Source organism: Diospyros lotus, chromosome 7 (genome assembly GCF_014633365.1).
Source record: "Diospyros lotus cultivar Yz01 chromosome 7, ASM1463336v1, whole genome shotgun sequence".
In the NCBI taxonomy this organism is placed as follows: domain Eukaryota; kingdom Viridiplantae; phylum Streptophyta; class Magnoliopsida; order Ericales; family Ebenaceae; genus Diospyros; species Diospyros lotus.
Genome location: NC_068344.1, coordinates 5845629 through 5872792, shown reverse-complemented (window position 1 = coordinate 5872792; position 27164 = coordinate 5845629). Strand labels below are relative to the sequence as shown.

At 37.9% G+C, this 27164-nt stretch overlaps 1 protein-coding gene across 1 annotated transcript in view; it reads left to right on the top strand.

The window, feature by feature from the left end:
- LOC127806136 (50S ribosomal protein L15, chloroplastic) overlaps window positions 1-18547 on the top strand; it is a 30047-nt gene extending 11500 nt beyond the window's left edge. Inside the window, exon 4 of the mRNA XM_052343206.1 lies at window positions 18137-18547. Coding sequence (XP_052199166.1) covers window positions 18137-18358 — 222 coding nt within the window. The 3' untranslated portion in view covers window positions 18359-18547. The remainder of the gene's footprint in view (window positions 1-18136) is intronic.
- Window positions 18548-27164: the final 8617 nt, after the last annotated feature.

Genomic DNA, 27164 nt, shown 5'->3' with positions numbered 1-27164 from the left:
CCTTGTAAATCACTCTCCTTTCTAGGACTACTTTGGGCTCCACTTCTACTATGGGGTCTTCATTTAGTTCTAGTACCTCTTGTTAAATCTCTTTTGTTGTGCCCATGACCTTCTTCAAAAGGGAAACATGGAACACTGGATGTAGCCCTACTCCTTCGGGAAGTAGCAACCTATAAGCCACGAGACCCACCTTCTTAGTAATCTTGAAAGGCCCATAGTACTTGGGACTAATTTTAGATATAGGGCCTTTAGTGAAAAGATGTTGAAATCTTTTCACTTTCAGGAAAACCTCATCTCCTACCTCAAAATTCCGATCTGTGCGGTGCTTATCCGCCATCTGTTTCTTCCTTTGTTGAGCTAGAGTAAGTTCTCTTTTGATCACCTGTAAGGCCTCTTGTCGGGCTTGCAAATACTGGTCTGCTATAGTCTCGGCTGGGTTGTAGTGCATGATAGCAGGGATGATAGGATGTGGGTATCTAAACAAGGCTTCAAAGGGATAGTTGGTGTTGTACCACCACTGTATCAAGGCCATCCATCTGTTCCAACTTCTTGGTTTGGTAAAACATAGGCACCTTAGGTATGTCTCTAAGCACCGATTCACCTGTTCAGTTTGGCCATCAATTTCTGGGTGGTAAGCTGATGACAAATGCAATCCTATTCCCAACCCTTGGAATAAGGTTTTCTAGAATTAACTGATAAATACCTTGCCTCTATCTGAAATCATCACTTGTGGAAACCCGTGTAGCTTGAATACATGGTCCATCAATCTCCTGGCCACCTTTGTAGTAGTGAAAGGGTGTGCCAATGCAATGAAATGGCCGAACTTGGTTACCTGATCTACCACCACCAAAATAGTGTCAAAACCTTCCGACTTGGGCAGCCCTTCAATGAAGTCCATAGTCACCTGCTCCCACACTTGGGATGGTATCTTTAAGGGTTAGAGGAGTGTCAGGTAAGGCACCTGCTCATGCTTACATCTTTGGCAGGTGCTGCACCTTAGAATATACTTTGTCACGTCCTTCTTGAACCTTGGCCAGTAGAATAGCTATCTAATTTAGTGGTAGGTTACATTCAACCCTGAGTGCCCTCCAATGAGGGAATCATGTAGAGACTGTAAAATCTGATCTTCAGTTGCTCATCCTCCTCAATCACCACCCTACCATTGTATCTAAGCAGTCCTTCCTTTAGTGTATACCCTGAGTCATCTTGGGGTTGCATAGATAATCGAGCCAGTACCTCCTGGATCCAATTAGTTTTTTCGTAGCTATTTTTATGCCTTGCACCCAATCTGGTATCAAAGCTGAAATTGCATGATAAGTCCCCTTCGTTTCCCTTCTGAACAAGGCATCTGCCACCTAATTCTCTCGCCCTTTTCTATATTGGATCACATAATCAAACCCTGTGAGCTTAGAGATCCCCTTCCTTTGTAGTTGATTGTGAGCCCTTTGTTGTGATAGAAATTTCAGGCTCTCATGATCTGTTCTGATGGTGAAAGGCCGGCCCTCCAAGTAATACCTCCACTTCTCTACCGCCATGAGGATGACTAGTAGCTCTTTGTCGTAAATACTTAGGCCAATATGCCTTGGGGCAAGAGCCTGACTTAGATAAGCTATTGGTCTGCCCTCTTGAATTAAGATTGCCCCTTCTCCTGTGTCACAGGCATCCGTCTCCAAGATGAATTCCTTAGAGAAGTCTGGTAATGCTAGAATGGAGGCTTGGGTCATGGCCTCCTTAAGGGATGCAAAAGCACTCTTAGCCTCTACTCCCCACTAGAAGCTGTTCTTTTTAAGCAAAATGGTGAGGGGCTTACTAATCACACCCTACCCTTTTATAAACCTTCGATAGTAGCCCGTGAGTCTTAAGAACCCCCTCAACTCCTTCAGGGTCTTAGGTTTGGGCCATTGTGTCATAGCTGCAATCTTTTGGGGGTCAGTACTTACCCCCTGGCCAGATATGATATGGCTAAGGTATTCCACTCTAGTCTTTACGAAAGTACACTTTAACTTTTTCACATAGAGTTGATGGTGTTTGAGGATTTCAAAGGCCTTCCCTAGATGGATTAGGTGATGGTCTAAGTTAGGACTATAGATTAGAAAGTCATCGAAGAAGACCAACACAAATTTTCGAAGATAGGGAGCAAAGATATGGCTCATGAGTGCTTGGAAGGTTGTAGGTGCGTTTGTGAGGCCAAAAGGCATGACTAAGAACTCATAGTGTCCTTGGTGGGTGCGAAAAGCAGTTTTAGGGTAATCTTCAGGGTTCATTCTAATTTGGTGGTACCCTGAAGTGAGGTCTAGTTTGGAAAAGACAGAGGCCTCGGATAGTTCGTCTAGTTGATCCTCAATGATTGGGATGGGAAACTTATTTTTGATGGTTATGGAGTTGAGCTGCCGGTAATCCACATAAAACCTCCATGATCCATCTTTTTTCTTTACTAATAGGACCGGGGATGCAAATGGGCTCTGTCTTGGTTGAATCAAGGATTTAGACAACATTTCCTTGATCAGTTTCTCTATTTCAGCCTTTTGGACAGGGGAGCATCGATAGGCCCTGAGGTTGATGGGTTCACTGTTTGATTTGAGATGGATGGAATGGTTAAGGAATTTAGGAGGGGGAAGTGTGGAAGGGGTGGCAAATAAATCCTCAAACTCCATTAACAATGTGTGAATCAGGCTATTAGGGTGTACCTGAGTAGTTGTTAATGGTAAGGACTTTGCCATGTTCTGTCCACCACTTCTCTGTCTTCCTATTGCATTTTCCTCCTCTCCCTCCATCTCCATTTCTCAAGCATATAGGGAGTGTAGCTTCCCTATTGATGTGCCTCCCTACTCCAATAATCTTTGCAATCTTTTTCCTGTTACCGCCTTGCATTCCCCTGCTCCTTGGCACCCCACTAGGGTCACCTTCTGGCCTTCTTTATCAAAGGTAACTTCTAAGGTATTGAAGTCAAATACTAGGGGACTTACAGTTCGCATCCAATCGACCCCTAGTACATTGTGGCATCCCCCCAACCTTAAAATTCGCAGATCAGCAGAAAACTTGTGCCCATTCATCATCCATTTGAACCCAACACACTTAAATTGACTCACCATCCGGCTCCCATTAGCTATCAGGACCAATAGGAGGGTGGTCTCCTATAAGTGGCATTGTAGAATAGTGGTTGTTTCCTCATCAAGGAAACTACTAGTGCTGCCACTATTAATGTGGACTACCAATGTCCTCTTTCCCACTATTCCTTTCACCTTGCGCACCTTGCCTAATGCCTGGCCTTGCAATGCGTGCATGGATAATTCACCACCCTCTTTGCCTTCTACAAGTTCCCCTTGTTCTTCCTTATCTACTTCTTCCTCTTCTCCTTCTTCCGAGCCCTCGATTGTCTACAAGGACCTCTTACATTGATGCCCTAAGCCATACTTCTCTCCACACATGAAGCAAACCCCCAATTACCTCTTCTACTCTATAGGCAAAGCCTTGGCTGGGGTTGGGCTCGGTGGATTTCTTCTGGTTATCCCACTCCTTGGCCAGGGTTGTTACTTCCTCTGTTCATCCCACTGTAGGAAGTCTCCTCTCTACTGCCCTTGGCTGATAGTCGGTGCCTCTTAACGAAGGTTTCCAATGATAGTTCATGGAGGCGGGCTTGCTCTGCTACTTGTTCGATTGACCTCAAATAAAACATCTTCACTGTAGGTCAGATCAGGTCATCCAGCCCACTGATGAAGCTGGACACAAAATAGCTTTCATCCAATGAAGGGTGTTCAAGGGATAATAAGGACCTTAGCTCTTCGAGTCTCACCTAATACTCCTCCACCATTCCCCTCTATTTCAACTTATTGAATTCCTCAATGACATTAGTCCTGGTCTTATCTCCAAACTTGTTGCATAGGCCATTAACGAACTCCGGCTAGCTCCATTCCGTCCTTTTTCAGCTCCAATTTTGGAACCAGGTGTCCACTACATCATCCAAGTCAGTGTTCGAAAATGCGGCCGCCTAGGCATTCGGCGGCCACTGGCCGCCCTGATTAAGGGTTGCTTGGCACCCCTAGGCGCCGAGCCCGATTAATCGGGCCACGGTGGCGCCTAGCCGCCTGGGTTGCCACTTAGGTCGCGCGCAGCCTGGGCCGCCTAGGTCGTGTGCGATCTTTCCCTTCTTTATTTCCCCTTTCCCTTCTCTATTTCCCTTTACCCTTTCTCTCTCTAGTTGTTCGTCTCTAGTCGTTTCTCTCTCTCTCTCTCTCTCTCTCTCTCTCTTTCGTCGCTGCCGCCGATCTCATCACTTGGCCATTCTCTCTTGTCGCCGCCGATCTCATCTATTGGTCGTCCTCTCTCGTCACCGATCTTGTCTTCCTCCGGTATGTATCCATCTTCCTCCACCTCTACCAGCAGTAGCAAGCAGCAACGCAAGCTTGCGTGCTTGCTGCTGCAACAAGCATCAAACGGCAGGTCATTGCTCCTTGCTGTAGCACCGAGCCTCGTCAGTTTAATATTTGCTTGCCCCCCAGTCGTCTCCTTGCTGCTGCCTTTGTTATTACAAGCAACAAGTGTTGTTACATCATTTATTTTAATATTTGTTAATGTATTAATAAAAAAAAAATCTAGGCGGCGCCAGTCTGCCGACCGACTAGCGCCTAGCGCCTTTTAGAACACTGATCCAAGTAAGCGGCTGTTGTGTTAACCTTTTCCCTTTTTGCCACCCGATACTAGTAAAAGACTCTTTCATACCTCCGGATCCACTACCGAGACTTGTCCCTCTCAAACGGAGGAATGTCTATCCGTGGCCCCGGTATGTTGAAGTGATTCCCCCCAACTCCTCTGTTCGAATTGTCTTGCTCTGTCTCCATTCTTTCTTCTATTTCTCCTTGATTGTTTGGTCTCTGCCCCTCCCTTGGCGTCATCAGAATTGGCGCCGATGAAGATCTGGGGGGAAAATCCGTGGGGAGGCTAGCATGAGGCTGTTGAGCAAAGATGCTCAAGGCAGCACTTGATTGCTAGTTGAATTGCTGGCTTATCCCAGCAATCTCCTCTTGGAGCCCATTTACTACTCAATCCATCATTCAATCCAAATTGGCCGCATACTCCGACCAGCTCCGATTAATCTCCTCCTACGTGTTCTTGATGCCCAATTCCAATACATCCAAATGATCCTCTACTTGCTCTCGATACTGTCGCATCCCACCTTCCATGGCATCCAACCTGGATTTTGTTTGCTTGGCCCTTGTTTCGTCTACCATCTCCACAGTCCTTAGGTTGTCGGCTCTGATACCAATTGTTAAATCCTCGATCTGATTATCCAAATAGGCCGCATACTCCGACCAGCTCCGATTAATCTCCTCCTGCGTGTTCTTGATGCCCAATTCCAATACATCCAAATGATCCTCTACTTGCTCTCGATACTGTCGCATCCCACCTTCCATGGCATCCAACCTAGATTTTGTTTGCTTGGCCCTTGTTTCGTCTACCATCTCCACAGTCCTTAGGTTGTCGGCTCTGATACCAATTGTTAGATTCCCGATCTGATTGGTGGGTTCTTTTGAAATTGAGAAGAACTGAAGTAGGTGGGAAAGTCAAATAAGGAAAAGAGAGGGAAGGAAGAGAGAAGAGAGAGACAGAATTAGGAGGGAAAAGATCAATGGTAATATTCTCACATGATCCTCATCCTCGGTGGTATTCTCTTATTTATAGGAGAGGCAGTTATTTACATCTTCTGAAGCAGCCAAGTGGCCATGTGCACTTGGTTCTAATCCCCTACATGTAGCCTCTATAAAATCGAGTAACTACCCAACTAACCATGTGACCCAATTACAAGATTACTCTTTTATGTTGTGACACGTAACAGCAACGAGCAGGCTGTAACCACTAACACTTAATACAAGTGGTTCTACCGGTACATTTACTGATTTACCCCTGGGGTTGTGACGGAATCCTTCATCAGACTACTGGTTTGCAAGAAGCTGAGGAATTACGTGTATTGGATCAGGCCATTCAGGTTAGAGGTTTTTCTCAAACTCCTCATTATACTCCAATGCCAAGGCTAGACACGCCGATTTTTTAAGGAGTTAAACCATGGTGGTGGATTCGAAGATGTGAGCGATTTTTTCAGTACTACAATGTAATTGAGTGCCAGAAAGTAAATCTGGCAGCAGCCTATCTCAATGGTATGGCTGATGCTTGGTACCAAGGATGGAGCAAAATGAGAGTTGAGATAAACTGGACAGAATTTGTGGAAGATTTCTGTGATAGGTTTGGTGAAAGGTCTATGGCCAATGTAATTGAGGAGTTTAATAAATTGAAACAGGAAGGATCAGTAATGGAGTATCAGATCTGATTTGAAGAATTGAGGTCCTTATTGCTTAATTCACATCCTACTTTAACTGAATCATACTTTATATCCAGTTTTATCAGTGGTCTAAATGAAGAATTGAGGCCAACAGTGAAGATGATGCAGCCCACAACTGTTAAACAGGCTGCCGAGAAGGCTAGATTGCAGGAGTTAGCATTGGAAGCAATCTTTAGGAAGCATACAGTTTAATCTGAAAGCTATCCTTTGATCGGCCAACAGTCTGGAGGAAATCTTAGGACTGCCAATCCGGGGATGCATATAGGAAACTTGAATCCTAAGGCTTTACCATATTTAAATCCAGTTAAGTCACTATGGAGCAAAGAAGGCAGCTAGGACTGTGTTTCAGATGTGGAGAGAATTATAGTCCAGGCCATCAGTGCAATAGGCAGTTATTGCAAATGGAAGGACTGGATGAAGAAATAGTAGAAGAAGAGGACATTGCAGGGGATGAAGAAATAGCAGAGGAAGAGGAGAACATTGTCGAAAGATACAGAAATTATCAAGGAAGGAATATTAAGAAGGAAGAAATAGTGGCTCAGTTACTGTGATTTCTTGGGGACAAGAAATCTTTTAAGGGGGATTGTCAAGGTCCTAGGGTATGACAATTCTAGAGTATAATAGTAATTACAGCTTGTTGCAATTACTATACTGTACCTTGTTTGCTGCTGTAAAATTTGTACCTTTCAGTTAACAGTTACAATGGACTGAAAGCAACTTGTATCTTTTAATTAATTGTTACAACTGAAAGCAACTTGTATCTTTCAGTTAGTTGTTACAACTGAAAGCTAGAAGGCCTATAAATGGGTTACTACTTAAGAGGATGGGAGATCATTACGTGAAATAACAGAATTCATTTCCTCCAAAACTTCTCTCTCTCTTGATTACTCTCTCTCAATTTCTTCCTAAAAACCTAAGAAACCCTAAGTCAGGTCCAGGAACCTGATGTTAGCTAGTGACAATGGCTATCTCACTGACTTAGTAGAAATCGGTGAATAGCAGTAAAAGAGAGAAAAGTTAGGTAGAAAAGAGGGAAGAAAGAACAGAGAGATAGAAATGTTGAATTCAATGATATTCTCGATATCCTTTCTGGAAGGTCTAGAAGGGATATATATACCTCCTAGCATGGGTGTTGCCATAGTAGATTCTCCCTTACAAGCGGTTATAACAACCAGTTTGTGCTATTCTAGCCCATACATGTGGGGTCTCCCTAGAATATTCTCTCAATAACTAACTATTAAAGCTGGGAATTAAAGCAACATTACAATAAGCAATAATAGTAATAAAGGAAATAACAATTACAGCATTAAGGAAAATTTTAAAAAATGACAGATAATAAGTCGTCGCATGTGACAATTCCCTCCCCCTTAAATCATTTCTTGTCCTCAAGAAATGCTAAGGAGGCTGGCAACCCTGAGAAATTGCTGGAGAAGATTTGGCAGGTATTCCCAAGTGCTGCTTCCTGGAGAAGATTTGGCAGGTATTCCCAAGTGCTGCTTCCTGTGTTTCCTTGCTACCATTTCACCAGCACTTGGATCAAGGGTACCCCTTGGTGGTAGATCACCCTTTTGTCCATAATGGCTTCCGGATCCTCCAAATTTTCCTTCTCCTTAGGAATGCTAGGTAGTGCTAGGTTGACTGGCTCAACTCCAACTGACTTCTTTAATAGGGAGACATGGAAGATCGGATGGATATGGGATTCCTCAGGGAGTTGTAGATAGTAGGCCATTTTCCCTATTTGGGCCACTTTGGGATATGACCCAAAATACTTGGGGCTGAGTTTGGACACTGGCCCTTGGGTGAGGGATTTCAGATAAGGGTACCTCAACCGTAAATACACCTTCTCTCCAACTTCCAATTCCCTCTCACTCATCTTCTTGTCTGCATATTGCTTCGTCTTATTCTGGTCTGAGGCTAGTTCTTGCTTAAGTTGTTGTACTACCACCCTTCTCTACTGCATATACTCCTCAACAGCAGTAGCTATGGCATATCCCTCTAAAGCTAGTAGGATGGGAGGTTTGTAACCGTAGTTGGCCTCAAAGGGTGACATTTTTAGGGATGTGTGGTGGTTAGAGTTATACCACCACTGGGCCAATGCTAACCATCGGTGCCAGCTCTTAGGTTGTAGAGTGCATACACACCTCAAGTAGGTCTCCAAGTTTTGATTGACTCTTTCAATTTGCCCGTTCGATTGGGGATGATAGGTTATAGACATATTAAGCTTGGTTCCCATAGACTTCATCAATTCTTGCCAAAACACACTCGTGAAGATCTTATCACAATATGATACAATGGTGCTTGGGACCCCATGCAACGCCACTTGTCGATCCATGAATGCCCTTGCCACCTCTTGGGCTATGTAAGGGTGAGCCAACCCTATGAAGTGGGCAAATTTAGATAGCCTGTCAACCACAACCAGTATACTATCCTTCCCTTTAGATTTAGGCAACCCTTCAATAAAGTCCATTGACACACTAGTCCAGCAAGTATAGGGAGGGGTTGAAGGAGACCGGAGTAGGCCACATTTTCATGTTTACACCTCCTATAGGTGTCGCAGGTCAGAACAAACTCCTTAACATTACCCTTCATCTTGGGCCAATGAAACAATTGCCTTACCCTACAGGGGATTCATGCAAGGACTGCAAAATCTTTCTCTTGAGGTTCCCACTGCTGCCAATGACAATCTGGCCATTAAACCTTATTAGCTCTTCACTTAAAGTGTAGCCCTCAACCTCCTTAGATCTCATTGCTAGTCTTTCCAATATCTGTTTTACGTGTTCATCTACGACTTCGCGACACCACTCAGGTATTACAATGGTGATTGTTGACACATTTCCCTCCTCTTGGCACCTTGAAAGCGCATCAGCTACCACATTTTCTTTACCCTTCCTATACTAAATTATGTAATCTAATCCCATCAGTTTTGCCATCCCTTTCTTCTGAAATTGTGTTTGCAATTTTTGCTGCAACAAATACTTCAAACTCTCATGATCTATTTTGATTATGAATCTCCCACCTTCCAAATAATGGCGCCATTTTTCTACAGCCATCAGTACTGCCAAGAACTCCTTCTCATAAATGCTCAATCCTAAATGCCTTGGGCTTAATGCCTGGCTTAGAAATGCCAATGGCCTTCCTTCTTGTAACAACACAGCCCCAATGCCTACGCCACAGGCATCTGTCTTTAGTACAAAGGGTTTGCTAAAGTCTAGCAAACCTAAAACAAGTACCTTGCTCATCTTCACCTTCAACCTTTTAAAGGCTTCTTCAGCCTCCTGTCCCTAGCAAAACTTTCCTTTCTTTAGTAGGTCGATTAGAGGTTTACTAATGACTCCATATCTTCTAACAAACCGACGGTAGTACCCGGTAAGGCCAAGGAACCCCCTCAAAGCCCTCACTATTATGGGTTTGGGCCAAGCTAACATAGCTTCCACCTTTCTAGGATCAGTTCTAGGGTGGTCTTTAGGTGATGTAGATGCTGGTTCAAAGTTGGGCTATAGACAAAGATGTCATAAAAAAATACAATTATGAATTTCCTTAGATAAGGTTTAAAGATTTGGTTCATTAGGGATTGAAAAGTGGCCGAAGCATTGGTGAGCCCAAATGGCATCACCAAGAACTCAAATGTCCATGATGAGTTCTAAAGGCCGGTTTGGGGACATCATTAGGGTTCATTTTATCTGGTGGTATCCTGAACGGAGGTCAAGCTTTGAGAAAAATTTGGTATTATGCAACTCATCCATTAGGTCTTCTACAAGGGGTATGGGGTACTTGTCTTTGATGGTTAAGGCATTTAATTGGCGATAGTCCACACAAAAAAAAATGCCAAGATCCATCTTTCTTTTTTACAAGAAGGACTAGTGATGCAAATGGGCTCTGGCTAGGTCTTATAAAAGATTGCTTTAGCATTTCCTTCACCATTTTCTCAATTTCTATTTTTTGGATTGGGGAGTATCGGTAAGACCTGATGTTTACTTGTTCAGCATTGGGTTTGAGGTTGATTGAATGGTCCAAGGTTCGGGTGGGGGGTAGGGCAACAAGTTCGGCAAATATGTCCTTAAATTCTACCAGCAGTTCATCAATAAGGGTTTGAGGGTGTACCTGGTCAAGCTCACCTTGCTTATTGCTGACCGTCAGGTGCAATTCTCCATATAATCTTTTCCTGGCCCCTTCTTCTGCTGCCACAATGGAGAACAATTGGGTCAGCTGGCACCACTTGTTTTTGAACACTCGGTGGAGCCTCTTCTCTATTATCATTCTGCAATCCCGAAATTCTTTCCCCCCCCCCCCCCGTCGAAGAACACCTCCATCCTTTTGAAATCAAAACTTATAGGGCTCACCCCCTTCATCCAGTCAACCCCCAATACCATGTCACAACCCCCTAATTGCAGCAGCCTCAAGCTTGCTTCAAACTTTTCACCTTGTATCTCCCAATTAAATCCCTGACAGATTGACTCACTGATCACCCTATTCCCATTGGCCACAATCACACTTAGGGGTTGAGTTCCCTTAAGTGGACACTTCAGTCTTCTGGCAGAACCTTCATCCAGGAAGCTATGCATGCTTCCACTATCAATTAAGATCAATAAACTGTCGTCTTTTACCTTCCCCTCTACTTTAATTATCTTATTATTGGTCACCCCCTTCAATGCATGCAGTGATATTTCATCCTTATCCCCTTCTTCAAACTCCTCCTCTTCTTCTTCTGTTAGCCTTTCTCTTGAGTCTCCCTTTAGCAGTAACAATTGACGTCTGCATTGGTGCCTGGGATAATACTTATCCCCGCACCTAAAACATAGCCTAGGCTGCCTCCTCGGCTCATTGTATTTTCCCCCAGAATCAGGTCCCCCTGAATTGCTGACACCCTGATTGCCTCTATTCCAATCACGATTGTGTCCCTTTTCCCCTTGATGAGATGCACCCCCAGTTACAGCCCTGTGTTGTTGCCTCTGCTTCTTCAACAAGGCCTCTACCACCATCTCTTGCAAACGTGCACTCTCTACCACTTGCTCCCCTGTGCGGGGCCTTAAATCATCATTGAGCCCACTCAAAAAACTAGACACAAAATAAGCTTATGAGAGGTGGGGATTGTTGTTGATCATCAACGATCTCAGCTCCTCAGGTAAGTATTCACCTCACCCACTTGTTTTAATTTATTGAACTCCTCAATAATGGCTGACATGCTCCTCTCCAAATCTCTCACACAGCCTATCAATGAACTCCCCCCATGTAGGATTATCCCTAACCCTAGTCCACCCCTGGTACCAAGCGTCTACTAGGTCATCAAATTAGGCTGAAGCCAGGGCTACTCTTCTTCCTTCAGGTACATTATACCAATCAAAACATGCGCTCACACTTTCTTACCCACCATCAAGGGTTATTCCCATCAAACACCAGAATCTCTAGTCGAGGCATTGGAAACCTCGGTTGTTGTGGATGATTCGGCCCTTCTTGTCCACCTTCCATCATATTCCCTATATCTTCCTCCGGTTCGATCTCAATTCCATTATTTCCCACTACTCTGTCTCTCCTATTTTCGAGTATTAAGGGTTCTATTCTATCTCTAGGAGGGAACTCAGGAGCCATTCTTACCGTGTTTTGGCGAGTGAACATGACCATAAATTGTTGGAGTTGGGCTCCCAGCTTTGCTCTCATTTGCGCATTGTCCTCTCACATTTGAGACAAAGCTCTATTGAATCTCCTCTCCAGCCCCCCTATTGAATTCTCCATCTTGCGATCCATTGCCAAGATTGCCTCGTGATTGCGTTTCGAACTCAGCTCTAGCTGATCTATGCGGCTTTGGAATTCAGTCACTGTCGAGCTGAACTGCTGTAGCTATGACTCAAAGTTCTTCATGCAGGTACCTTCCGCCATAGAAGACTTCTCTAGTACTCCAGTCAAGACCATTGCTTTGATACCAAATTGTCAGCTAGTGACAATGGCTATCTCACTGACTTAGTAGAAATCGGTGAATAGCAGTAGAAGAGAGAAAAGTTAGGCAGAAAAAAGGGAAAAAAGAACAGAGAGGAATAGAGAGATAGAAAGAGAGAGAGAGAAATGTTGAATTTTAATGATATTCTCGATATCCTTTCTGGAAGGTCTAGGAGGGATATATATACCTCCTAGCATGGGTGTTGCCATAACAGATTCTCCCTTACAAGCGGTTATAACAACCAGTTTGTCCTATTCTAGTCCATACATGTGGGTTCTCCCTAGAATATTCTCTCAATAACTAACTATTACAGCTGGGAATTAAAGCAACACTACAATAAGCAATAACAGTAATAAAGGAAATACCAATTATAGTATTAAGGAAAATTTTTAAAAATGATAGATAATAAGTCGCCGCATGTGACACCTAACAATAAAATAACCCTAGCATCCTACAAATAACAGAAACCAGTTATTAATGGCCATAATATATTTTTTTTTCCACTGACACGAGATAAAAAATATCTGAAATGCACAAAAACAATTTAATATGTTTTCATTAAAATTAGCCGTTGAATTACAAAATGCTAAGCAAATGTCTTTCTCCCCTCCCTTTTATTTCTCAGCTCTCACCTATTGCAGACAAGAACTAAGCCACAGCTACCCCCCACCCCAAAATCGGTCTCCCAAAATCCCACTGATAGATTGAGTCTACTCTTACACCACCATTGGATTTACCACCAGTGCCACCTCGAAAGCCACTAGCTACTGCCATCTTTCCTTGTCTATCTCTTCATTCTTGCCTCTGACAGATAATCCTCAGCCACTGCCACCTCTGAATCTACCAACACAACCACCACCTAATCCACATGCATCCCTGAAACAAAATCCACCAGCCATTACCACCCTCTCTTGACAAAGGTAGCCCTGAAGCTATATCCAGCTACATGCCCACCTCTCCCAATTTCTCATCCTCAATCACCATCACTATTGGCAAACATGAGCACATTGGGATTCCAAATTGCTGGTGATTTACAATTGAAGTGGTATTTTGAAGGACTGGGGACTTGAATTGAAGGGAGAAGGGTTGTGATTTCACAGAATTGGGTGGTGATTTGTTGCTTGTATCATTAACCGGTAGTTTATATATAGTATGCACAACAACAACAATGCAAAGCCTTGATTCCATGAGGTGGTCAGTTACATGGACTCTAGGTCACCATCCATGACCATATTTTTTGTAAAGCTATGACTATATCGTAAAAGTTTTCACCCAAGTCTTTGTTGGTCTTCCTCACAAACTTATCCCATTTTATCAACTCTCATCAGAGTTGTGTCTTAGTATGCATCTGTATATTTTTCCTTTGTTTTTTTTTTGGGGAAGGGGGTTTGAATGGAAGTGATCTCTAGTGATAATACATAATCATAGGAAATTTGGACTAGTCACGTGATGTACAGCAATAACTCCCTTTGCAGCAACGTTTTTTTTTCTCACCTTTAAAAAAATGAGTAAAAATGCAATAAGTGAGTTCAATGTTATTAAAGGCGCACCTTGGGCTCCTGGAATGCCTCTAGGCGAGCGCAAAAGGCGCACCTAGGCCCAAGGCGCCTTGGGCCTAGGCGCGCCTAGGCTTTTTTAAATGTTTTTTAAGTTTTTATTTGACTATTTATTGCTTTATTTAAGTTTTTACTGTTTAGGGTTTAAATTTATTGCTTCAATTACAAATTTGACAATGAGTAAAAGGGCTACTACTTCAAATGCTCCAATTGAATTTGAACTAGATGAAAATGGAGAGAGAGATGATGTGGAAGAAGATAGTAGAGATGATGCTTCTAATGATGAAAATATGGAAATGTTTGATCTTGATGATGAAGATGATTTTTAGATTATTTAAAATGTATAATTAGTTAATCTTGATTAAGATTTAAGACCTATAAATTGTTTTAAGATTTAATTTAAGTTGACTTAAAGACTTTTAAATTGCATCTTTTGGTATTTTTTATTGTTTTTTTCATTAGTATTTGTTGAATTTTTTAATTTCCTTGATAACATATTTGTGAATATGTTATTAAGAGTTATGACCTATTTTATACTTTATTCTTTAATTAGGATATATATTTTTATTTTTTTTTAGTTAGCATGCGCCTAGTTCCATCAGGCGTGCGCCTTGCCTTGCGCATTAGTGCACCGTGAGCCTTTAATAACACTGAGTGAGTTAAAACATTGGATGAATATCTTCCTCCTCTTCATCTCCTTATTGTCTTTAATTTAGTAATTGATTAGTACATACTTCAAAAATTCAAAAACTGTGTGATGCAAGACAGAATGGTAAATTTTATGAATTAATATAGTTTATTTTATTTTTTTATTTTATTTCCTATTTTAATTTGTTTCCTAATTTCTTGTGATTTCTTTTATCATCTTTTTGTTTCCTTTGGTTAGTAGAATCTTAATTAGATTGGATTAAGGGAATCCTAGTTAGAGTAGATTTGTATCCATTAGTATTGTAATTAAAGGTAGATTTTGATAATTGATATTGAGTATTGATATTGGTTTTGAGTAATCGGGTGTCATGCACCTAGGGTTTAGAATTGGAATTTGGAAGGAATCGGGGAAGAGAGAATAGAAAGGAAGGGAGAAATCAGAAGAATGGAGGGAGAAGTCAGAGGGAACAGAGGGGAGAGAGAGAATTCAAGAAGGAAGAATTCAGATTTCATTCATCAATTGCATTCTCTATCTAATCCAGCCTATTTATAGGCTGTTCTCTCCTTTTAGTTAGTAATAAACTGAAAGGTACAATCCTACAGCAACCTACAGTACAACAAAGAAGAATTACATATATTGAACAATTATTTCTAACAATTACTTCTGTACCCCTTGGGTTATGACAATCCCCCCTCCTTAAGAGATTTCTTGTTCCCAAGAAACTATTACAACTGAGTCGCTGTTCTTCATCCAATTCCCGCCGACTCTCCTTCATTTTCTTCTTCTAAGCCTTCCATATTTAGTAACTGTCTTCTACATTGATGGCCAGGACTGAATTTATCTCCACATTTATAGCACAAGCCTAACTTCCTTCTCTGCTCCATAGTAGATGATTTACCTGAAAGAGGGTTAGGATAAACCCTAAAATTCAAATTGTCTTGATTTCCTTCCAACTGTTGGCTGAACAAAGGCTGAATTTCCATAAAGATACTTTTTGAGAATCACTTCTAATGCAAGCTCCTGTAGCCTTGCCTTCTCAGCAGCCTGCTTAATAGTGGCAGGCTGCATCATTTTTACAATTGGCCTTTGTTCATCCTTAAGGCCACTTCTGAAGCTGGAAACAAAATATGGCTCTGTTAAAGCAGGCTGAGAATTCAGCATTAAAGACCTTAATTCTTCAAACTGGATCTGAAGCTCCATCACAGATCCATCTTGCTTTAATTTGTTAAATTCTTCAACCACGTCCATCATTAACTTCTCTCCAAACCGGTCACATAGATCCACCACAAACTCAGTCCAATTGACCTCAAATCTCCTCATCTTATTCCAAACTTGATACCATGAGTCAGCCGTATCGTTGAGATAGGCTGCTGCAAGGTTAACCTTCTGTCCTTCTGGTATATTATAATGCTGAAAAGATCTCTCGCATCTACGAATCCACCGTCTCAGTTTTGATTTGTCAAAAACCAGTATCTCCAACCTTGGCATGGGAGTATAATGCGACGTTTGAGAAGAACCTCTTACCTGGACTGCTGGCTCCAAAATCGGAAATTCCTCAGCCTTTTGCATTCCTGAAACTCGAGGAAGAATTCCATCACCTAGGGTTTAGAATTGGAATTTGGAAGGAATCGGGGAAGAGAGAATAGAAAGGAAGGGAGAAATCAAAAGAATGGAGGGAGAATTCAGAGAGAATAGAAAGAGAGAGAATTTGAGAAGGAAGAATTCATATTTCATTCATCAATTGCATTCTCTAACTAATCCAGCCTATTTATAGGTTGTTCTCTCCTTTTAGTTAGTAATAACCTGAAAGGTACAATACTACAGAGTACAACAAAGAAGAATTACATGTATTGAACAATTATTTCTTGCAATTACTTCTATACCCTTGGGTCGTGTGACATCGGGATTACTCGTGTTTTGGCTTTGGGGTCTGCATCACCGTGACTCATGAAAAATTGACCATGGTATGGTTAATTGGATGTCAGAGACATAATTTGTAGATCTCTAATGTTAGAGATGGATCAATGGTTTTGAGAAGTAGGAATTACCTATTAAGATAACCCTTACCTCTTTTGCAGAACAATAACTAAAAGAGGTCTTGTTTGGATAACTGTGAGGTAGTTGTTTCTTTCCAAAAATCTGAAGAGATCTGTTATGTCTGAAATATTATTGACAATATAAATGTGTAGCATCAGACATTTGCTCCCTCACATCCTTATTATAGGCCCTTTTACCTGTTCATAGATATTTTATGTTGTGATTTCCATTTTTGCACTTTATTTCACCAAAAAGATAATATATCTTGAACAGGAACTAGACCTCTTCTGATAACCTTGAACCTTTTCTTAGTACTCAGAAGCACCCCTTAACATTCAAAAATTTACTTCATCCGTTGTCTGCTATCCAGCACAAAAAAAAACAAGGAAAGGTGATTGGTTAGCTGACCTCATTTAGTTAGATGAAGGCTTGAAATGTTGTACTAGAGGGAGGGTGACTGTATTATGATGACAACTAGATTGGTACAAACCGAATGGTGTCAACTGAACATCTTTTCCATGGGTCCCTAATTCCATGGCAGAACCCATAAAAAAGTCATCTTAGTGTCAACCATCTTTAATACGTGCAGAAAGTCCATAAATCCTTTAGCTTTCGGAAGGTGGACATAAATTCCTGAGTTTGCCTATGTGGTAACTCAAAGTTAGCTGATTGAACACCTGCCTCTTGAATTGCAACAATTGGATGAGTGTCAGTATGCTTCCCCCGGGCTTGCTGCCTGGCAACTGCTGCTCACCTAGTAAAGATGTCCTTGGGTCTCACATGTAGGACTTGAGGGGACATGTGGGAACGGATAAGACAAACCTCGTTAGAGCTCTGCCTACACTCTGCTCAAGCCTTATCCTGGCTCAGCTGGTGGGTCCCCTCTCAAGTCATATACCCCATCAACAGCTTGGGCATCACCTTCTCTTGGCCAGTGGATCTCCACTTTAAGCAGCATTCCTCTTCACTTGGAACATTGATCTTTGGAAATATGTTGTACCCCAAGTCTAACAGGAGCGTGGGAGCTGTTCTGTTGATCTAAAGTGGATGTGGCCCGGAAAGATGAGACCTAGAACTCTGGAGAGCAGCTGTCGCCTCAGCCAACTGGTAGAGAGAGAGGGAGACCCATCTGCCAGACCGATAGGGGTCATATAGAACATCATATGATAATTGGACAGTTGTTGTATCATTCTTGGGGGACATCAAGACATCAAAAGGAAACATGGGGCAATACAGACACCTGCCCATGCCCTTGATTGGGCCTCTGCCCCAAGGATTCTTATCAGGGATCCTATATAAAGAGAAGCCCTCTTTCCCTAAGGGATGTATGGTCTCTTTTTTGGCTCTTCTCCTCTCTCTCACCTCATTATTGCTCCAGTCTTATGTCTCCCTTCTACCACTGCCTGTGGTCTCTCCTCTCAGCTACTCCATTCAACTTGAACTGCTGTCAAGTGCCAAATGATCTTTGCATCGACTCCGGTGACACAACTTATCATCCCAACAAGCCTCCAATGATCATTCTGAGATCTTTCCTTCCTTGAAAGACATCTGCATTTCATTTTAGTTTTGATTCCCTTTTAACTCTACATTGTATCTTTGAAAGTTGACAGCGTCTCTCTTTGTTTCAGGTTCTCGGTGATGGCGAACTAAGCGTGAAGTTGAACTTCAAGGCCCGTGCCTTCTCAGTATCAGCCAAGGAAAAGCTCGAGGCTGCCGGTTGTTCGTTGACCGTACTTCCAGGGCGGAAGAAGTGGGTGAAGCCATCAGTCGCAAAGAACCTTGCGCGCGCGGAAGAGTACTTTGCCAAGAAAAGAGCTGCAGCTGAGTCAGGGGACGCATCCTCGGCTTGATCTGGAAGGAGGAGAATTCTCCAGCATCATCCAGAAGGTAAACGTTTAATGTTGCTAGAAGAAGATGCCGTAGAGAGTAGATTTTTCACGTGCTTGTAACTTTTCTCCAAATTGAATCCAATCCAATCAAATTGGTTAATGCATTCCCTGTTGAGTCAATTGTGAATTGGCAGTCCTCCTTCGTGTTTACTTGTCTGTCTTGATTTGATTGTGCTTATGGGTGTGTTAAAGAGGAAATGCACGTGCGTCTTTGACTACCCAAAAATCAAATGGCGTGTACGTGTTAATAATTGAGAAGCTGAGTGAGCTTTGAATTAGCGTCATATGGGGTTGGATTCATACACTGTTCCACCAAATCAACAAAAACATCGCTTTTCAAATGGTCCGTCGTTTGGTGTTTTTGGTTGCTTCGCCACTTTAAATTTTGGACTTTTTGGATTCAACTCTTGCGGGTTTCTTTTTGGCATTACCCTTTTCTTTAAAAATAATCGCAAATATATGTATATATATATATATCTCAAAAATAATAACAGTATACCCAAAAGTGGGGAATTGGGGAGAGCTTATCTCACCAAGTCTAATTTAATAAATAAATAATAAAGCAAGAGAGAGGGCACATAAATATTCCTTCACAATTCATGCCCACGACAGTAGTGGTCCTATTGGCCCTTGAAGCCATGCTTGAGAATGCACAACTAGAATAATAGAATAATGGATAGATTTGCGTGACCTATTTATTTTCAATGGTTGGACATTGGACCCTACCCGACACAGCTAGCTGTGAATCAATGCGACTCCTCCACCCTCCATTCTCCATCCACCTCCTGATTGTTGGGTCGGGTCGGGTCGGGTCGCTCTTTTGCCTTTCACACAATCAAATCATCACCCACTCTGCTCGCTGGATTCCACACCTTTTGCTTTCGTTATATGGCGGTTGACTGAGAATCTGATTTTATGGGTTCATTTCATTCATTCACGGCTGATTCGCGGCCACTTAAAAGTCCATGGCTACATTTTTTTTTCTCTTTTTCCGTGTTCATATTATATTTATATATTTGGAATTATCGCAAGGGCGTGGTCTCCCACCACTTGTGACCTCGATTTTGATAAAGAAAATAAATCACAAATAAAAATTTTGTCTCACTATACAGGACAAGAAATCAAATGCATAATTTATTGGTGTAAATCTCAATTTATCGTGGTCGAGTCACTTAGACTATATTTATATCATGCATTGCATGTCGCCCAAACTTTGGTTTAATTTACAGAGTGGGGGCAGAGGCTGAACAGAATATGTTCCTCTTGTTACTTGTGGGCACGACCACACACACCGCCCTCCAATCACGTACTCCACTGTATCCCACTAAACAATTCTTTCCAATTTAACTATTCAAAACAATTAAGATACAAAAATAAAATTATCACTTTAGTGAGGTGTAGTTTGCTAAATAGATTAAGGGTTTGTAAAAATATGGAAATCAGTCTCTATAAATTTGATAATTGACTCCATAAATCAAGTTTTAAATTGTTGTCGTTTAAACATAATAAAAAATTTATTAACTGAAAATATTATTTTTAATATGTTTAAATTCTATAAAAAAAAAAAAGAATGATCAGAGGGCGCAGAACCATTTTAGTTCAAATATTTCGATATTTAAATTAGATACTAAAAGTTTAAATGCAGTATTGTAATTAATATAAAAAATATATCTTTTTTTAAATGAAGGCTCATATATTTATAGAAGTTAGTAGAGTTTTTTGATAAATATTTTTAGTATTTTGAGGTCTACTATAAGTAAGATTCTAATAGGTAACATTTATTCCAATATTTCAAAATTTACTAAAATTATGATTCTTATACATACTAAAATTTGATAAATATTTATTATTTTCTCATAATTTTTGAAATGATTTTCGAATATCAAAATTATCTTACTTGCGTTTTATTCAACTCTCCAATCAAAAATAAAATTTACAAAACAAGCTCTAGGTCAAAGATTGGTTACAATGGAGGACAATAATAGTTCTCTTGTGTAAGTCCCCAAGAAACTATATTGGTCTCCTAATTTTCAATTTTTGAAGAAATTGTAATTATCACTTTTTCAAATCTTATGATCTCTCAATATCTCGATCTTCGAGAAATCATAATACTCTTTAGAGTTTTATGCACGATACCATTTTTTAGCTTGAAAATTATTTTAAGCTTTCAAACTCTTTTTTTATTTTTTAATAAACTTTTTTTTATGGCACATAAAAAATCAAGCCCAATTAATTGATTATGCCAATAATTAAGCTAGCATATATATATATAGTAAATTAACATGTGCGTGCACCAAAGGTCAAAAAGTATGGCGATTGACACGTTGCCTGGTCTGGTCAAACAAAATAATACAAACGTATATACGTGCCTGCCCCTATGCAATAGGTCTTGAGACATGAAAATATCGTATGTCTCCCCCCTCACTCTCCCTCCAAGCCTCCTTGCCCTTCTCATTTAATATAGCAAAACGCTACTTTATTAGGATAATCGTGTGAAGTTGATTGGAGGTGTCAAATAATTAAAATATCTTCACATAATTTATAGATTCATTACCCTTATCTTTGGCCACCTTTTCTCCCCTTTACCATGGTCGCCTCGATAAGTTATGTCTCACCTCACCTTATTGTCATCTTGTTTCGCCTCATTGACCGTCGATGCATCCTCTTGTCTCTCCAATATTGTAGTACCTCAGGGCGACCACCGTTACATCTTACCCAGAGTCCTTGTGCCAATCGCTCGCTACACCATCTTATTGTTTGGCTGTTGTCGCCTCTAGATAAAACTTGATCAAGCTTCATGAAGCCCAGGCGATGAAGCCCAGACTTTTCAATCATTAGGACTGTTATCCCTTCAGTACAAATAGCACGGTCTAATTATATTTTTGGGTTCATCTTAATTATTAAGTATTAATAAATATACTTTACTATTTATTAATAGAATTTTGATTTCTTAAACAATGTTAATTAGTTTACACTAAGTAATAATCATATGATAATTAAAATATAATAATTATATAAAATTCATCCATTTAATTCTTTTAACACAACTTGATAATGTGAATTCCACGCCATTATATTTAATTTATCATATTAACGTTTTTAAGTATAAATTAGAGATCAAAACTCTTTATTAATAATTAAATAGTTTAATATAATTGATTAAATGATTTTAAATCTTATTAACAAGACAAGGTACCACATTACTTATTAATCTAATCCTACAATTTAATTAATATTAAATAAATTAGTACAGCTTCCGCCTGCACTCTGCAGAAACACATATCGAGTGGAATATTATGATATTTTGTCTTTGGCGGTGGCCACTGTTTAAAATTGGGTAATATTAATTATTATTATTATTATAAATTTTAAAATAATTTTATTAAATATGTATCAGTTTATGAAATGTTTTAATAGTAATGCTAAGAATTGGAAATGGTAAAAAGAAATAAAAAATGAAAAACCGATCCGAAACGAAATGAAAATGAAAAAATTAGGAATTGTTCTCTTCGTGTTTCAATTTTTAGTTCTGACTTTTAAATTTATTTTTAATTTTATATTTTGAATATCTATTTTAAAATTACTGAAAATACGTTCTTTTTGTCTGTAATATTTTTTACGTTTTGAAAATTTTGAATGTGTTGTGATAAAAATAGGCAAAACGACTTTTTGTTGTTTTGAATTCTTTTTACAAAATTTTTTCTTATATTTGAAAATGTGTTTTTGAAAATATAAAAGTAAACATATTTTTAATATTTTAAAAAACTAAAAATTGAAAATTAAAAACGAATTGAAACCAACAAAGAGTACATAGTCTGACATTTTTAAAAAAAATAAGAAACAAAAATGAGAAAATATGCATAAATAAAAATTTTAATATAAAAAAATATTCAATCAAAAGATAAACATAAATTTTATTATCCATTTAAACAAATATAAGTATAAATTGCTTCGGTTTCTATTGTAGTCATTAGCAGAAAAACATGTTTCCAAATCTAAAACGAGTGAGCAATATTTTGTTAATATTATAAAATAATTCCAAAATATTTTCAAAATTACAAACATAGCCTAAAAACATTTTTTTTTTTCTTGGTGTTTCCGGAAAAAAAAACGTTTTAAAAATATCGAAACAGCACCGTTTTGATATTTTAAAATAATTACAAAATACTTTCTATTTTTTTTTTTAAATTTATATTAAGTCTAATAATCTTGTCCACTGGTACAAAGGTTGGATTCACACATAGCATGGTAGTCTTATCTCATGGCACACCTGACACAACTCACAACTCGACTTGACCTTTTATTAAACATTTAGAGATTATGCTAATCTTTATTTTGGGTGCAAAATGTAAACTTGGCTCACACACTGTGTCACGCATGTAGGAGTTAATCATGATACACGGTAGCATATTAGGTAAGAGGCATAGTGCATGATACCCACAAGAACCAACCTCCATAAGAGAATGAAACTCCCACACTGCGACTGGCATGACTCGAACCTACATGCTTAGGTACAATCTGTTACCTAAAAACCAACCGTATTATACTCGTGGAGGCAATACTAATCATTATTTTCTAATATATATTAGGATGATACAGACTTATTTTAAAAAATGACCAAACTTAACATGACACATTAAAAGAAAGAGTCAAATAAGAGATGTGCTGACCTAACTTAACTCGTTCAATACTTTTAGTTATGTTGTAATAAATGTATTTTGTTTTCCAACAATGTATAGTTATTGCATCTTGTTTTTAGTTTTCAACTAATCTCAATAAGAATGTGCAAAAATTAAAAAAAAATAATAATAAATGTACTTTGATTAAAAATAAGGTACAATTATTATATCTTAATCTTAATTATTGCCCCAAAGAGCGACGACTAACGTTACTTATGAAATTAATGTATCTCAATAAATAGATACACCTTATTTTCAAATAAATTACTATTTATCATATTTTGTCTTCAATTTTCAAATATTTATATTGCTTGATAATAAATAAATAAATATATACATATCTAGAAACATTTAATCAACTAATTAAATTATTTACGGCCAACGCTAACAAGGACAATGAAAGATGTTTCGCTATAAATATTCTTATTTTTGCTTTGACTCATATTCCCCAAATAAATAATAATAAATGCACTTTATTTTTACACAATATATATTTATTACACCTTGTATTTAATCTCAAAATAATTGTATTATTTTTTTTTTAAGTAAGATATATTAATAGAAAATCATCAAACGGCTATAACCACATACGGGACATACCTTGCACTAGAAAAACTAAAAGAAACCACACACTCGACAAATGAGGGAAAACATAACAAGCAAGGACAAGAAACCTATGACAAGTAAAAAACTATAATCAACCTCAAGTTGGATTTGTAATCAGAAGCCGACTTTCACTGAGAACCTCATTCGCCTTAACAAGTGCATTATTCTTTATTCTTCTCCTCGTCTAGACTTGGACTTTACCGGAACATAGTTTTTTATCGATTCCTTTGAGACTTGAACTTCACTAGAACATAGTTAGAACACGAAACCTTCAATCGATCTAATTGAGCTTCTCCCTCCTCAAGGTTAATGATAAATGCACCGCATTTTGAAAATAATAGAATTATTTAGGAATAAAAATAATAATTTTACCTTATCAGAAAATAAGTCATATTTATTAAAAAACAAAAATGTATTTATTACCTTAAAGACAATAATTAACATTATTTATTATTTAAAAACAAAAAATAATATATGATAAATACATCTTAACACACACTTCTTATATAATAATTAAAATTATTCTTAAAAAATAAATTACACCTTCTTTTAACTATTATGTTAGCATCATCCAGATCCAGTATTAAAAAGGGTGGTTGCTGGGTGAGAGACGCGCAGGTTGTGAAGGTGCCCTAGGGCAGCTGGAGTATTGTTACGTCATCTAAGCGGGCATATGATTCTAATTATTAAATCACAGCTGTGGTGACTTTATCTTCTCTTTTTCAGATCCGTCTTGCTGTGTGCTTTCTACGCCACACGATTAAATCCCCTATATTCGCGCTGTCTTCCCCTCTTTTTTTCTTTTTTTTTAAGTTTGCATTTACTTAAGTTTTTTGGTATTTTAATATTCTTATTAAGTAGTATATTAAAAAATAAATATACCAAATACGCCTTAACGAATGCTTTAAAATAAAAATACGACTTAAATACTCAAGAGTGACATTTGAAATAACACTCATGATAATGCTTTTGTACTTTATGTTATTATTTGAGTAACGTTTCTTAAAATGAGTAAGATAAAATTATATTAAGATAATGTTATAATATTTTTCGAACTAAGATATAGAATAATTAAGATAAAATTAAGAAATATTTTAATATTTTTATCAAATTATTTATTAATTTTTTTTAATGTACCGAAGAATATATGCATAATTGTTTCTTATCTGTAAGGTATAAGATACGTTTACTTAGAGGGAGAAAAAGATAAGTATATCTGAAAAATGTCAAATAAGAAATCATGTGACATCTTTTTCAAAAGTCACCAGATAAGTTTAATATATACACTAAAATACTTTTCATATCTTACTTTTTTCGATCTATATCTTGATTAACAAACACTATCTTGGTGAATAACCGGATCTTTTCATCACAAATATTGATATTTACATCAGAAGCCAAATAATACTTATTTTGTCCTATCTAAGTATTTTTAAGTGAGTAATCGATTGTCTTTATCACAATATCAATATTCGTTTTAAAAGACTTAAAATACTTAGAAAAGTGAGACATGAGAAGTTGATCGTGGTCCTCTCTAAGTCTTTATTTAGTGAGTAATCGAGTGTCTTTATCATAAATGTCAAACATTCGCATAAAAAACTTTATAATGCTTAGAAAAGAAAGACATATGATAATTCGGAATTCCAAATTCAAAGTATAGTCTCCTAAAGATTTCTCTTATGATTGTATGTATTATTTTTGTTAGGAAAAATGTAAATCTATTAATAGTTTAATTTTTTATTTTTTATTGTGAGACTCAAAGAATACGTCATATCATAAGTTATTGACTTTTTTACTTTTTCAATGAAATACTTACCAAAAAAAAAATAACACTCATATATTAATGTATTATATATTTATATTAATTAAATATATAATACAAGAATATCACATTAACTATAATTTCTAAATATTCAAATAGCATTTAAAAATACTCTTTAGCAACTTTTTTTTTTTTAAATTATCCCTTTTTCTCGAATTTTGCATTCAAATCTTGCCTAGAATTCAGGACACACCCAATTATTAATTCAATAAAAAAAGTTAGAATAATAAATTTAAATGGCAAAGGTTGGTACTAATATAGGTAACATTATCTTTTGGACGGCGGCGTTGGTGAACATCTTAAAAGGGTCGATACATTGTACTGAAGTTTGAAACACATTGACAAACGCCGGCGGAACATCTAATTGTTTTACTATTTAATTAAAATTATTATATATGATTCAAAGGAGGTCTCGTGTCTGGGTGTTTTTAACTTGAGAGGCTGTTTGGATTACCATTGTTAAAAATAATTTATAAATTGTTTTAACTTTTAGATTATTTAATATTTAAAAATTGAATAACATTTAAATTGAAAAAGTATTTGAATAAATATATTTTAAGCTGTCAGATATATAGTTATATATTTAATTTAAAAAAACTAATAAGTTGTTAGAACTTGACAAAAAAACTAAAATAAACATGCTATTAAATAATATAAATAAAATTTATAAAACTATTATTTTTGATAAAAATAAATTATAAATTGATGTCTAACTAATAAAAATATTATCATCACATGTTAATAAATTATATATAATGATTAAAAAATCTATTAATATAATAGACATTAAGATAAATATATATGTATAACGTCATATATTACGTGTTATATATATATATACATACAGTGAAGGGCAGCGACTGAGATGATAGAGGAGGAGATAAACAACGGCAATAGCAACGAATGAGGAAATGGGCAACGACGATGATGGTAATAGGCGACGGAAAGAGGCGACGATGAACACGAAATGAGGAGATCTAAGTGATGGTGACAGCACTGGGCTAGAGAAGGTGGTTGATTTGTTGGAAGCTGCAAGGAATAGTCGAGCATAGAAGAGGTATTCAGAGAAGGAGATGAGAAAGTTTTAAATATTTGAATTGTGCGAAGGCAATTTTGTAATTGAGTTGGTCAATGAAATAAGTTACCAAGAGCTTATTTGAAAAAAATTGGAGAAATAGCTTATTAAATAAGCTATTAAAATACCTTATAAGCTTTATAGTATTTAGTTTCTTAAATTTTAACCAATGCATAACAAAATAAGCTATATAACTTATAAACTAAAAGAGTAACTTATAAGTGATCAAATCAGTAACACAAACACCTTCTTAAAGTTATCCCGTGTAATGTCCTGTCATTGTCTTTTGAATTTAAAAGATGAAGGGGCAAATAATGTCGTTACTGACGTCTAACAAATCTATGGCTCAATTCTTGAATGTCTTATAATTGTGGATCTAAAAATGGTTATCAACTACAATATCTAAACGAGTTAGGTGGGACATAAGTTCTAGAATCATGCTAAAATGAAAATATCTTAATCCTTAGTCTTACCCTTTTTATTGAGAAAAAAAAAACTAAGCAATATAAAAGCTTAATGAAACTGCTACTTAAACACCGTTGAGTAATATTTTTATATAAGGTAATGTTTGTTAACTAAGATATA